Source organism: Puma concolor, chromosome B3 (genome assembly GCF_028749965.1).
Source record: "Puma concolor isolate L17-30 chromosome B3, mPumCon1.1.hap2, whole genome shotgun sequence".
NCBI classification, from domain to species: domain Eukaryota; kingdom Metazoa; phylum Chordata; class Mammalia; order Carnivora; family Felidae; genus Puma; species Puma concolor.
In genome coordinates, this window is record NC_141672.1 from 77,568,486 (window position 1) to 77,582,714 (window position 14,229).

General features: G+C 51.5%; 1 protein-coding gene across 13 annotated transcripts in view; it reads left to right on the forward strand.

The window, feature by feature from the left end:
- TEP1 (telomerase associated protein 1) overlaps nt 1-14,229 on the forward strand; it is a 45,557-nt gene that overhangs the window by 24,734 nt on the left and 6,594 nt on the right. For 8 of the 13 annotated variants that reach the window (XM_086710264.1, XM_086710261.1, XM_086710265.1 and 5 more), the window contains exons 23-51: nt 98-215; nt 375-569; nt 689-864; nt 951-1,107; nt 1,221-1,400; nt 1,850-1,942; nt 2,245-2,377; nt 2,534-2,684; nt 2,932-3,065; nt 3,269-3,357; nt 3,617-3,731; nt 4,369-4,612; nt 4,806-4,929; nt 5,776-5,900; nt 6,025-6,124; nt 6,337-6,492; nt 6,639-6,851; nt 7,105-7,258; nt 7,365-7,577; nt 8,201-8,361; nt 8,603-8,716; nt 9,917-10,024; nt 10,390-10,522; nt 10,603-10,679; nt 11,034-11,166; nt 11,301-11,437; nt 11,594-11,718; nt 13,009-13,152; nt 13,304-13,400. In XM_086710264.1, the coding sequence (XP_086566390.1) occupies nt 98-215; nt 375-569; nt 689-864; nt 951-1,107; nt 1,221-1,400; nt 1,850-1,942; nt 2,245-2,377; nt 2,534-2,684; nt 2,932-3,065; nt 3,269-3,357; nt 3,617-3,731; nt 4,369-4,612; nt 4,806-4,929; nt 5,776-5,900; nt 6,025-6,124; nt 6,337-6,492; nt 6,639-6,851; nt 7,105-7,258; nt 7,365-7,577; nt 8,201-8,361; nt 8,603-8,716; nt 9,917-10,024; nt 10,390-10,522; nt 10,603-10,679; nt 11,034-11,166; nt 11,301-11,437; nt 11,594-11,718; nt 13,009-13,152; nt 13,304-13,400 (4,099 nt within the window). Of the gene's footprint in view, nt 1-97; nt 216-374; nt 570-688; nt 865-950; nt 1,108-1,220; nt 1,401-1,849; nt 1,943-2,244; nt 2,378-2,533; nt 2,685-2,931; nt 3,066-3,268; nt 3,358-3,616; nt 3,732-4,368; nt 4,613-4,805; nt 4,930-5,775; nt 5,901-6,024; nt 6,125-6,336; nt 6,493-6,638; nt 6,852-7,104; nt 7,259-7,364; nt 7,578-8,200; nt 8,362-8,602; nt 8,717-9,916; nt 10,025-10,358; nt 10,523-10,602; nt 10,686-11,033; nt 11,167-11,300; nt 11,438-11,593; nt 11,719-13,008; nt 13,153-13,303; nt 13,401-14,229 lie in introns of those variants that run through there. The other 5 variants (XR_015252550.1, XM_086710269.1, XM_086710271.1 and 2 more) reach the window with 4 other exon arrangements.

Here is a 14,229-nt window from a genome sequence, read left to right on the forward strand (position 1 = left end):
GGGTGGGGGTGGGGTGGGTAGAGAGCCCCTGCATGGAGGAATATATGGAGGGGGGCCAGGCCCACTCTGACTCTGCTTGTGCATGGTTCACCTGTAGATACCCCTGTGAATGGGGGGGTGTGGCAGCCGGCCGGCCCTATGCTGGGGGGCTGGAGGAGTTTGGAAAGTTGGTCCTGCAGGATGTGTGGAATATGATCCAGAAGCTTTACCTACAGGTCAGCAGGGGCGCCCATGGCCAGGGTAGTGGAGAGAAGGTAGGGTGGTCTGGGTAGTCCTGGATGGGAAGTAATTTGGTGGGGGCTCTGTGAGTTTTCAGGTCTGGGGTTCCTGAGGGGCATGGAAACATTATCAGTCACTGTCCCATGTGTCCTCAGTCTGGGGCCCAGCTGGAACAGCCAGTGTCCATCCCAGATGATGACTTGGTCCAGGCCACCTTCCAGCAGCTGCAGAATCCATCAAGTCCTGCCCGACTGCACCTTCTTCAGGACACAGTGAAGCAGCTAATGCTGCACCGAGGGAGGCTGAGCCTGGTGACCGGGCAGTCGGGACAGGGCAAGACGGCCTTCCTGGTACATAGTCTCAGAGCCCCGGGCAGGAGGAAGTGAGGGCCATGTGGGCTAAGGAAGCAGGGCACAGGGAGTTGTGCATGTAACAATGTGACCATGTTTTCTCTTTGCTGTCCATGCAGGCATCCCTTGTGTCAGCACTGCAGGCTCCTGATGTGGCCAAGGTGGCCCCCTTAGTCTTCTTCCACTTTTCAGGGGCCCGCCCTGACCAGGGTCTTGCCCTCACCCTGCTCAGACGCCTCTGTGCCTATCTGCATAGCCAACTGCAAAAGCCAGGTGCCCTCGCCACCACCTACCGGTGTGTATCCCCCATTAGTCCAGCCTTGTTGATTCCACATGATGCCACCCTGTATCTCCCTCTCTCACTGATCCTGGTCCTTACAGGGGCCTGGTATGGGAGCTCCAGCAGGAACTGCTGCCCAAGTGTGCTCAGTCCCTGAAAAGTGGCCAAACCCTGGTGTTGATCATCGATGGGGCTGACAGGTTGGTGGGTCAGCATGGGCAGCTGGTCTCAGACTGGATCCCAAAGACACTTCCCCCGGTGAGTGTGAGAAGGAGGTGGGGGTGGGATGCAGTAGTGGGGACAGGGGGCTCTTGAGCCTTCTCCTCTTCTTTTTCCTTCTACCTTCTTCTCTTTATGCCCAAATATCACAGCGGGTGCACTTGGTACTGAGCGTGTCTACTGACGCCGGCCTGGGGGAGACCCTGGAGCAGAGCCAAGGTGCCCATGTGGTGGCCCTGGGGCCTCTGGAACTATCTGCCCGGGCCCGGCTGGTGAGAGAGGAGCTGGCCCTGTATGGGAAGCGGCTGGAGGAGTCACCTTTTAACAACCAGGTTGGATGTGGGCCAGGGCTGGAGTGTGTGAGGCCCCAGGGTGCTGAGGCTGCCAGCTGCCCCGTGCGGCCCTACTGCTTTGTTTCTGCAGGAACTCTGTGCCAGGGGATGCTGTTAATAAGATAACTGGGATTCCTTATAACACCAGCCAGCCTTTTCCCCCTAGAGAATAGCCTCCCAGGGTCCATCCCAGTGAGGGGAGGAGTAAGGCTGTGATTCTTGGGTGGGGTGGGCTGAGCCACGGGGGCTTTCCAGAAAGTAGGGCTGGCTGGCAGAGCAGTGTAGCAAAGGGATGGCTGTGAGGTGATGCCATCAGGTCACTGCTGGGGACTCTCAGAGGAGGAACTGCCCTGCAGTGGGCTGGGTGCTTGGGGTGGAGCTCAGGGGGGTTGAGGACTGGCTGCGGCAGGCTCTCTGCTCCCCACACTGAGTCCCCTTCATCTTGTCAGATGCGGCTGCTGCTGGTGAAGCGGGGATCATCCCTGCCACTCTACCTGCGCTTGGTCACGGATCACCTGAGGCTCTATACATTCTATGAGCAGGTTGGTTGAGGATGTAAACCCTCACCACTTATTTTCTAAGTCCTAATCCACTTCCCATTCTTCATTCAGCTTCTTCCACCCCCATCCCTCTACTTTTTGTACCGTGTCCTGTGCCATCTTGTAATCACCGTTCCCCATCTCGGCTCACCCCTACCCTCACTTCTCTCCCACTGTTTCTCTTCCTTTTCTCATCCTTTCCCACGACTTCTCCAGCTGCCCACTCCCCTCCCCACAACGAAAGCCACCTCTTCTCCTCCCCTCCTCCCCTCACTGGCTGAAGCCTGGTCTCCGTCCTCTCCCAGGTGTCTGACAGACTCCGGACCCTGCCGGCCACTGTCCCCCTGCTGCTGCAGCACATCCTGGGCACCCTGGAGCAAGAGCATGGCCCTGATGTCCTTCCCCAAGCTTTGGCCACCCTTGAGGCCACACGCAGTGGTCAGTGGTTGGGATGGGCTGGGAGACCGAGAGTTCAGGCGTTGGATGACCTTGGTTCAGTTGGGGTCTCCGTGAGCAGTGTGAGGAGGAGCCAGGTGTCATGGGATGGGTATGCTGTGTGGTTTGGTGAGGGCTTCAGAGAGCTGGGGTTTGCAGGTCTCACTGTGGACCAGCTGTACGGAGTGCTGAGTGCATGGCGGATACTTCCCAGGGGAACCAAGAGCTGGGACGAAGCAGTGGCTGCTGGTAACAGCGGGGACCCCTTCCCCATGGGCCCATTCGCCTACCTCGTCCAGAGTCTGCGCAGGTACAGCTGCCCCCAGCTGAGCTCCCACCAACCTCCTGTGCCTTCACATCTTTGAGCCAGAACCCCATGTGGTCCTTTCTTCATTCCACCCTTCCCTCAGTATGGGCCCTGACACACAGGCCCTGAATAGGTTGCCACTCAAGTTACCACTATATGGGTTGGGAACGGGAGTCCACAGCTGTGCCACGTACTCACTGACAGGCCCCCTCCCCTCATCTCCTGCTCTGTTTCCCTCACATGAGGACAGTTTGCTAGGGGAGGGCCCCCTGGAGCGCACCGGTGCCCGGCTCTGCCTCCCTGCTGGGCCCCTGAGGACAGCAGCCAGATGTCGATACGGGAAGAGACCAGGGCTGGAGAAGACAGCACACACCCTCATTGCAGGTGATTGGAGCCCAAAGTGACCCCGGGGCACTGAGTGTGGGGCCTATACCCGGAGGCCACCTACTGGTGCTCCCCATCAGCTGGCCCCTCACCTGCCACCCCAGTGAGCGAATGGCTTTTGCGGTAGCCTATGGAATACGATCTTTGGAGATGCTTTAGGGCTGAGCCCATCTCAACGTCTGTTCTGTGATCCACACCTGCAGCTCAGCTCTGGAAGACATGTGACCCCGATGCCTCGGGCATCTTCCGAAGTTGCCTTCCTGAGGCTCTGGGAGACTTGCCTCACCACCTGGTTAGTTTCAAGATCCCATAGACACCTTCTCCCAAGCAGCTGCTTTGACTGTTCTGAGACCCCACTCCCTCTTGACCGCACCATCACCACTACCATGATGCCCCTCTACCTTTCTCCTTTCAGTTTTCCTGCCCTCTTCCTTGAGGTCCTTTGTCCCAGCTCCTAGGTTGAGGTCCTGGCTGCACAGACAAGGTCTAAAACTAGACTATTCCTCCTCACCTGCCTCTTCATATCCTAATGAATCCAATGACCTTCCCAGCTCCAGAGCGGGAACCGTGACCTTCTTGCAAAATTCCTCACCAATCTCCACGTGGTGGCTGCACATCTGGAACTGGGTCTGGTCTCTCGGCTCTTGGAGGCCCATGCCCTCTATGGTGAGAGGTGGCTTCTCTGAGATCTGGGCCTCCTGGGTGTGTTCATGGGGGGTCTGCTCCGGGGGAGGTATAATGCAAAGGACAGTTAAATTTCTCTTCTAGGTTAAAAATGCCAAGGGGGTAAGCAAGTAATTTTCAGGGGACCTTCTGCCCAGATCTCTTAGACCAGAGGTTTCCAAACATTATTTAATAGGTATAAAATTACCTAGGATTGTTGTTCAAACTGCAGATCTCCAGGTCCCCAGATTCCATTTCCCTAGGTCTGGAGTGGGGCCTATGGCTTTGTATGTCTAATGGGTGTTCCTGATGTGGGGTCAGAAGACTTTGAGACGACATTTTATTTTATTTTTCTCTTTTTTACTTTCTAAAATTTATTTATTTTTTATAATTTACATCCAAGTTAGTTAGCACATGGTGCCACAATGATTTTAGGAGTAGATTCCTCAGTGCCCCTTACCCATTTAGCCCATCCCCACTCCCACAACCCCTCCAGCAACCCTCTGTTTGTTCTCTATATTTAAGAGTCTCTTATGTTTTGTGAGACAACATTTTAGACACTGCCTGACATACTTGGCTAATGGGGTTAATGGGGGTCTAGGCTAGCCCCCCCCAGTGACACAGTGCTGCTTTTCCACAGCTTCCTCAGTCCCCGAAGAGGAACCAAGTCTTCCTGAGACTGACACTGCTGTGTTTCACACATTCCTGAGGCAGCAGGCTCCAATCCTCAACCAGTACCCCCTGCTTCTGCCCCAGCAGGCAGCCAACCAGCCTCTGGACTCGCCTCTTTGCCACCAGGCACCCCAGCTTTCCCAGCGGCGTTGGCGCCTCCAGCACATGCTACGATGGTTGAATAAACCCCACACCATGGGGGGCCGGCAGAGGTAAGGCCCTTGGCCCCAGATGCTGGTAAGCCCACCAGAGAGCAAGCTACAGTCCTTTCTGAAACTGGAGAAAAAAGGACAGACCAAAGTCACTGTGGAGAGGGGGATTCAGGGACAGAAATGCAAACACGAGTTTCCATTGGCCTTCCTTCCCTGATTCCTCGTTTCCTCCCTTTCTTGCTACTCTCTCTAGCTCCAGCCTGTCTCTGACAGTTTCCTCATCCCCCACTGCAGTGGCCTTGTGCCCCAGGGGACAAAGAGCTGCTGTGGGCACAGCCAGTGGGATGGTTTACCTGTTGGACCTGAAAACCTGGGAGGTATGATGCTCAAGGCGGGCAGAGTTTGCCTCCAGAAAAAGCCTCACAGACTAGGCAAGCCATCCCCACCTGTTTTCACCCTGTTTGATTCAGCAACTTTTATTTCCTCACATCAGATCAAAGGCTTGGTCACAAAATCAATCATGCTTTCCAAATATTTGCGTCACACCTTCCATTCAAGGTTGTACTGAGGCTGTACTGTACTAAACATCACAAGGAAAACAGGGGTAGGACATTGTCTTTGCCCACCAAGTGGTCAGTTTTGTTGAAAGATATGACATACAAGGGGAAAAGGAATCAAAACATAGCCATGTGACATGGACAAGAGCTGAATGAGTTGGGTACTTACCAGAGAACAGGGACAGACAAGGGCAGGCATTCCAGTTGAGTGAAAGGCATAGGGGAGAATGTTTCCTGGGAATTGCTGGAATGAGTAGAGGGTACTTAAGGGATAGAAACAGCAAATTAGGCTGCAGAGGTGGGTCCCACAGCCACAGCCACAGCCTCTCTCTGCTTCCCAACCATATCACCCCCCCACCCCCATAGCATGCATGTGTGTAACACCATTCCCTCCTCAGACCCATCAAAATATTCTGTGACTTGGGGATACTTATGGGGTTTGGAGTAGGGGAGACTTTGTGGCCCCACTTGAACCTGAGCTTGGCCGACATCTGGAGTTGGGCCCAACGCTTTTTACTTTTAACAAGCATTCCTGGTGTGGGGACAGAGGGCCACACTTTCTCCAGCCCTTCTTGCCTTGGCCTCCTTTTTGATTGGGGCTTGGAGTGCTGGACATTGGGGGGTCAAGGGAATGACCTGAGCATGCTTTCCTGCTCGTTCTCACAGGAGGAGAAGTCTTTGGTGAGTGGCTGTGATGGGGTATCCTCTTGCTCATTCCTCTCGGACAGTGCCCTCTTTCTCACTGCCTTTGATGGGCTTTTGGAGCTCTGGGACCTGAAGCAAGGTTGTCGGTAAGGGGTCCCTCCCTCATGTCTGGGAGTGAGGGCCTTCCCTGCTTGTTGGGAGCCCCCAGGGGAGAAGAAAGAGGAGGGAGGCCAGGGGCCCCAGGAGACTGACTTTGTCTCCCTGGGATAGGGTGCTCCAGACCAAGGCTCACCAGTACCAAATCACCGGCTGCTGCCTCAGCCCAGACCGCCGACTGCTGGCCACTGTGTGCCTGGGAGGATGTCTGAAGGTAATGATCAAGGGGCTGTGGTAGTCAAAGTGGCCTTAACTGCCAAGTCAGCCCCGTGAAGTTGTTTTCTTTGTGAGGCAGAGCTGCTGACTGCTTAGCTGGGGGAAGCCTTCCCTGCTGAGGGCAGGGGACTGGATAAGGTGGCTTCTGGGACTGTGATGCTCAGGCATCTGTACTCAGCATCTAGATTCCTCTCCTTTTCTCTCCTTCAGCTGTGGGACACAGTCCGCTGGCAGCTGGCCTTCGAACATACATGTCCCAGGCCCCTGAACTGCGTTACTTTCCACCCAGAAGGGCAGGTGATAGCCATAGGCAGCTGGGCTGGCAGTTTCAGCTTCTTCCATGTGGACGGGCTGAAAGCTATCAAGGTGAGATGGTCCTGTGTAGCCCTGGGGGAGGAAGCTCAAGAGGGTGGGAGCAGAAGATGTGGAGTGACGGACATCCACATTCTGTTTCACTTTGGGCTTGTGTTGAGAGCAGGTCCCGACATTTCCATTTCTACCCCCTCATGTAGGAACTGGGAGCCCCAGGAGCCTCCATCCGTACCTTGACTTTCAATGTGTCTGGGCGGGTTGTGGCTGTGGGTCGGCTGGACGGGATGATGGAGCTGTGGTCCTGGCATGAGGAGGCACGGCTTGCTGCCTTCCCTGCCCACCATGGCACAGTGGCCGCTGCCCTTTTCCTACGTGCTGGGTGCCAGTTATTGACAGCCGGAGAGGATGGCAAGGTCAGGTTGCAGAGGGCTGGTGGTGGGTTCTGAGGAGGGGGTACGAAAGGCAGGGAATATTTGGGTAAGGGTGGAGCCTTTGTCGGGGAGACAGGGGAGGAGCTTAGCTGGTGCAAGCTACAGGGAGAGGGGTGCAGGTGTGTGCGCGAGCAGCTCTCCAGAGAAGACTCTTTGGAAGGAGGACTTTCATGGGGGTGGCTGTCACTCTGGGGGTGGAAGTGGTGTATCTTTAAGTCCTGTTCTTGGCCCTCAGGTTCAGGTGTGGTCCGGATCTCTGGGTCGGCCCCGGGGATGCCTTGGTTCCCTTCCCCTCTCTCCTGCCCTGTCTGTGGCTCTCAACCCAGATGGCGATCGAGTGGCTGTTGGGTACCGAGCAGATGGCATTAGGATCTATAAAATTGCTTCAGGTACTGAAGAGAGAGAGGATGGGGTGTTTGGGCCTTTGGAAAGAACCTCCCCACCCTGAATTCCCTTTTGGAATGTCTTACTCTATGTTTTCTGGTCATTCTCTAGGTTCCCAGGGGGCTCAGTGTCAAACACTAGATGTGGCAGTGTCGGCACTGGCCTGGCTCAGCCCTAAGGTGTTGGTGAGTGGTGCAGAAGATGGGTCCCTGCAAGGCTGGCATCTCACGGAAAGTTCCCTTCAGTCCCTCTGGCTCTTGTCCAGATACCAGAAACCCGTGTTGGGACTGGCCACCTCCAACGAACTCTTAGCTTCTGCCTCAGGTACTGCTGGGTGGGCAGTGGGCAGCTTTCTTTTAAAGATGCTAATAGTTTCCCTCAATTTATATGTGTATGCATACAAGAAAATACGCACACTTTTTTTTTTTTTTTTTTTACAACTTTGAAAGTGGTTTTAAATGCATTTATCTTACATAAGCAGTCTAGACTATTTCTTCGTATTTCCTAGCCCTGATTCTGGGACCTCTTTGTAATCCCTATAATTCTTTGAGTTTCTGCCCAGTGGGACACTTTGCTTTGTATAGGAATGACATTCCCTTATGAGGAGAGATGTTGAGGTGAAAATGAGGAGAGAGGCCTTAGTCCTCTCTAGGTAGGAAGCTTGGTCCAAGTAATAGTGGGCACTTGAGAAGAGGAGGGTCTGGAGGTGTAGCAGGGAGTTAGACAGCTGAAGAGCGAGAGCTGGGAGTGCCTGATATTCCTGTCCTGTGAACTCATATGATGACTAACCCCCTGTTCAGGCTTTCCACAGCCTATGACTCACTGCTTTTCTCCCTGGAGCTGTGCCATGGGGCATCGCCCTCGCCCCACATGATTGCCTTTGTCTTTGGGGTCCTGTCACACTTCCTCTTTCAGAGAATCTTCCCTTCTGCCTATTTCCAATGCAGAAGATTTCACAGTGCGGCTCTGGCCAAAGCAGTTGCTGACACTGCCCCAAAAGGCAGAAGACTTTCCCTGTGGCACTGAGCTCCGGGGACACGACGGGCCTGTAAACTGCTGTAGCTTCAACACTGATGGAGGCAGGCTGGCCACTGGGGGCAGGGACCGGGTGAGCCACAGGGGTCCTCCCGCCTTGGGCCCCACAGCCCCTCTGGTCCCTGGATTCCTCAACAGCCCATTTCCCATTGCTCCCTAAGGCATTTTGTTTTGCCATATCTCCTTTGCCACATCTGCCCACCATCCCTTCCTTGATATCCCCTTTCCCTTTAAAATTTCTTGCCCCAAATGGCCCTGGTATTCCTACCTCCCTCCTGTGGTCCTGACTGCCCCCTCTCTTGGGACCTATCCAGAGTCTCTTCTGCTGGGATGTGCGGATGCCCAAAGCCCCTGTTCTGATTTACTCCTTCTCTGCTTGTCACCGTGACTGGGTCACTGGCTGTGCCTGGACCAAAGACAACCTATTGGTAAGGGAAGAGGTGGGGGTGGGGCAGAGCTCAGCAGGGTTCCTGGGGGAGGACAACACTGTCCATCTCATCCTATTTCTAACACCCATTTATAATAATAGTAATAGCTGACATTTATTGAGCACTTAGTATGTGCCAGGCATTGAACTAAGCTCTTTGAATGTCTTGCCTCTTTTACTCTTTACAACTCCTTGTAAGGCAGATACAGATACTACTATTATCTCTTTCACAGACAAGGATATAGAGCTCAGATAGATTAAAGAACATTTCTAAGGTCAGGTAAGTTATGAACTGAACCAGTAAACATAAGAAGGCCCATGCACTTGGGGTACCTGGGTGGCTCTGTCAGTTAAGCATCTGACTTGATTTCAGCTCAGGTCATGATCTCATGGTTCGTGAGTTTGAGCCCCACGTGGGGCTCCGTGCTGACAGTGCAGAGCCTGGTTGGGATTCTCTCTGTCTCCCTCTCTGCCCCTCCCCTGCTCATGCTCTCTGTTTCTATCAAAATAAATAAACATTAAAAAAAAAGAAGAAGAAGAAAAGAAAGCCCATGCTGTTAACAAGAACACACACTTTCTCTCTAAGGATTTAGTACGCCCTGTCCCTGCAGTTAAAGGCTACTGCTATGATTTCTTTAGTCCTAAGGCAAAAAACAAAAAAACAAAAAAAACCAACTCAAATTATGCACTCAAGGTTGGTAAAACCTAGTGTTCCAATGCAGAGTCCCTATATTATTCTCAAGAAGAGATGAGAAAGGAGTATCAGTTGAATAAACTTGTTATATCTGCCCTATCCTTGCCTTTTAGGCAGCTGGATCTTTTCTTGGCATTGCAGACTTTTCACCTTTGTCTGGGTTTGTTGACTGACATTATATTAATAACAAGGACAATAGCCTCTATTTATTCAGTGCTTAGTATGTGCTAGGCAGTGTGCTAAGTCCTAAGTCCAGGCAGGTGCATTAGCCCCACAGCAGCCATATGAGATGGATACACTGTTATTATCCTTATTGAGTAGATAAGAATTCTAAGGCTTAGAGACATGAACTTGTCCCAGGTCACAAAGTAAAGTATGGCAGAGCTAGAACCCAGGACATCCCATGTTCTTAATCACAAGCCTTACTGCTCCTCCCCAATATTATAAACACACAAAAATGCTGGAAGCATGCTGATAATCCCATTCCTCCAACCTCTGACTCTGCAGGTCTCCTGCTCCAGTGATGGCTCTGTGGGGCTGTGGGACCCAGAACTGAAACAGCAGCTTGGCCAGTTCCTAGGTCATCAGAGTGCCGTGAGCGCCGTGGTAGCCGTGGTGAGAAGGCAGTGGAGAGCTCAGTGGGGGCTCTAGGAAAGCTAAGTAGGCTTTGGGACACTGGGTGCCTTGGGTATCTAATCTCAAAGGTAAAAGAAGTATAAAGAATGAGATACTCGGGCCTGGATTAGAACCGATCTAGGGTATTGAGGCTGAGGGTTGGTGTGATGGGAGGAAGAGGGCAGCTTAGTATCTGGACCTCATGCAGGATTGCAGTCCTGAGCCACCCAGACTCTGTCCCTGCGTTTTCCTCACTCTTTGACAATGCCTAAGCCTTTAGTGGTCTGCCCTCACCTCCTGGTAGGAGTCACACTCCCCATATCCTGCTCAATAGGACTCTGTACTGATCCTGTGCTCTGGGGCAGGAAGAACATGTGGTGTCTGTGGGCCGAGATGGGACCTTGAAAGTGTGGGACCATCAGGGCGTGGAGCTGACTAGCATCCCTGCTCACTCAGGACCGATCAGCCACTGTGCAGCTGCCTTGGAGCCCCAGCCAGGTAAGGGATTGTCAGCCCCCTTCCCTCCCTTTCGCCCATGCTTCTTCCCTTCTTTTGACTTAGTGTCTGTGCCTTATCAGCTGGGCAGCCTGGGTCAGTGCTTCTAGTGGTGACTGTTGGACTGGATGGGGCCACACGGTTGTGGCATCCACTCTTGGTGAGTTCCCTGAAAGGACTGGGGTGGGCAGAGTGGAGGGGTATAGTGGAACAGCCTTTTGTTGTGTTGACATTCCTGTGCCTCCCCCTCCCCCCACCGCTGGGCCCACCTCCATCCTTTCCTCCTAGGTGTTTCATTTTTTTTTTTTTTAATGTTTATTTATTTTTGAGAGAGAGAGAGAGAGAGAGTTGGGGAGGGGCAGAGAGAGGGAGACACAGAATCCAAAACAGGCTCCAGGCTCTGAGCTGTCAGCACAGAGCCTGTGCAGGGCTCGAACCCACGAACTGTAAGATCATGACCTGAGCTGAAGTCTGACGCTTAACTGACTGAGCCACCCAGGCACCCCCCTCCTAGGTGTTTCAAACACACACCCTCCTGGGACACAGTGGTCCAATCAGTGCAGCTGCTGTTTCAGAGACCTCAGGCCTCCTGTTGACTACCTCAGAGGATGGTTCCATTCGGCTCTGGCAGGTACCTAAGGAAGCAGGTGAGTCATGGAACAAGGCAACATATGAAAGAGGGGTGTGTTCGTGGGACCATGAAGGTCAGGGTGGCCTGATATCTCGTCTTTCATCTCAATAGTGGTTCAGCTTCTAATGTATCACTTCCTTCCTTCTCCAGATGACAGGTATATGCCCAGGAGTCCTACAGCCATCACTGCTGTGGCCTGGGCCCCAGATGGTTCTATGGCAGTGTCTGGGAATCAAACTGGGGAACTAACCTTGTGGCATGGAGCTAAGGCTGTGGCCACAGCACAGGTGTGTTGGGGCAACCTTGTTTCCTTGTGTATGTGAGTTCTGTCCTGGCTGTGCATGTAGTGGCACGTGCTGGGGTAAGAGGGGATGTCTGGGAGTGGAAGGAAGGTTAGTCCTGGCTCCTCAGGAATACTGAAATGGACCTGTTGTGTTCTCAAGGCTCCAGGCAGCATCAGTGCTCTGATCTGGTACTCAGCACACACCTTGATTGTTCTCAGTGCTAATGAAAAGGTCAGCGAGTGGCAAGTGGAATTGCAGAAGGGTTCGACACAGACAAATTTCAGGTGAAAGGGGGCAGTTGGGTTAATGTGATACCATGGTGGTCTCCTCACACCCAGGATTTTGAGCAAATCACTCCACCTCTACTTCTGAACTAGGAACTAACAGGATGTTAGTAAGTGGGGAAAAGACCCTGGGAAATTGTTTTTGGTTCCTCATCATGTCAATTTAAATAATAATTACCAAGTGCCTACTTTATGCTAAGCTCTGAACCAGGTAGTATGAACCAGATTGAAAATCCTTTTTTTTTGTTGTTTATTTTTATTTATTTTGAGAGAGAGAGAGAGAGAGAGCAGGGGAGGGGCAAAGAGAGAGGGAGACAGAATCCCAAGCAGGCTCCACGCTGTCAGGCAGAGCCAAATGCAGGGCTTGAAGTCATGAACCGTGAGATCATGACCTGAGCCGAAATCAAGAGTTAGACACTTAACTGACTGAGTCACCCAGGCACCCCTGAAATTACCTTTTAATTAAGGAAGCACAGTGGAAGAATGTGCACTTAAGTAAACCACCAGCAACATGCAGAGTGGTTAGTGCTATAATGAAGAGAGAGATATATAACTCCTGGGGGTGCAGAATTTGAGAAATTTATGGTGTACAAAAGAGTTGCTGTTTGATGTTGGGCTTAAAGGATGAGCAGGAGTTTTCTAGACCCATAAGGGAAGGGAATGATGTTTCAGGAAGAGCAAGTAGCATTAACAGAAAGCAAGGAGGCATGAGAGTGCATGGTATATTCTGGGCACAGCCAAGTGTTGGGTTCTTGGTGAGAGTGGGGGTGGGGGTGTCGGGGAATTTGGATTGAAAAGATAAACTGGGGCCAGGTTGTGGAGAGCACAGTGCTAAGAATTTTGAACAGAATAATGGTCTGAAATTGAGGAAGAGGATTCTAGTGGCAGTATGGAGGATGGATAGTTGTAGAAAGATGTGAAGGGCAGGGAGATCACCTTTACATTAGTTGTTCTAGTCCAGGGAAGAAATAATGTGGGCCCTGAGCTGGGCAGTAGGATGCAAAGGGGGGAGAGAGGTTTAGGCATCTGTTACAAGTAGAATCCGCAGTGCTTATCAATCAGGATGGAAGGAAAAGACAGGCATGTAAGAGATTCTTAGTTTGGGCAGGTAAGGAGATGGTGATAATGAATACTGACAGAAGGAAAACAGAAAGAGGAAGAGAATTCATAGAGAAGGTAATGCACTGTGTTTGTACTTCACTCCTAAGGAATTCATGGGGAGCAGAGGAGCCTGAGAGAGGGGGACTAAAATAGGAACTTTCTGTCTCATGTACCTTTTTTGCGCTCCAGTCTTCACCTGAACCGAGTTCTGCTGGAGGACTTAGGGTTCCTGACAGGTGTGGCCCTGGCCCCAGACGGTCACACCCTCATCTTGGCCAAAGCAGATTTGGAGTTGCTGCACATGAAGCCAGGGGATGCTCCCTCTGTAATCTGGTAGGATCCAAAATGCTGTTTCCTCTCAGGCTACAGAAAGAGGAAAAGTGGGTTAGTGGTTACCCTGAAGTTTGGTCTAACTTAGAACAAAATACTGGGATCTTATAGAGAGATGTTCATGGGTTTGCCTTCTTTCTTTCTTGTAAACCAGGAGCGGCTTTACAGAATATCCTATTATGTTGTCTACCCATCAAGACTATGGTGTGTTTGTCCTACAGCTAGGGAACTCTGGAGTTCTTTATTTCATTGTAAGTCCTATTTGAGTATGTATTAAAATGAGCATTTGTCCAGGGCCAATATATATATACATATATTATATATTTTAATATTTATTTATTTTGGGGAGGGCGCAAGTGAGGGAGGGGCAGAGAGAGGAGGGATAGAGGATCTGAAGCAGGCTCTGCCCTGACAGGCTGACAGGGTCCGATGTGGGGCTTGAACTCACGAACTGCGAGATTCTGACCTGAGCCAAAGTCAGATGCTCAACAGGTGCCCCCCAGGACCAATATTTTTAAAACCTTGGGACCATGTTTGAGGATAAGAGGAAGGGAAAGGCATTGGTTCTAAATTCCCTTCTCTTCCTTCAACTGGAGCATTCTATAGTGGGTTTCGGCTTTCCTATGAGGTTTTTTTGATACAAAAAAGGATTCTAGTTTTAAAAAGATCATGGGAAACCATCAACATAGGAGTTTTCTTAATTGCATTTTTTTCATGTCTCTCTTGCCTTGCCACTGCAAGTACTAATATCTGGAACAAAACAGACATATCTTATAGACAGTACATGGGGCGAAAGAGGGCAGACACAGAAGGGTACATGCTCCATGATTTCATTCAAATGAAGTTAAAGAACAAGCAGAAGAAATTTACAGTGATAACTCAGAATGTTGTTAGCACAGGGGGTGGGGGTGCTCTGGCATTGACAGGGAAGGGACGTGAAGGCAAGTTTCCAGGGTGATGGAAATGTTCCGCAGTTTGATCTGAGCAGTGATTACATGGATGTGTACATGTGTAAAAGTTCATTGAGACATACATGTAAGATTCATATGCTTTACTGTATCTAAATTACAGTTAAGAAAA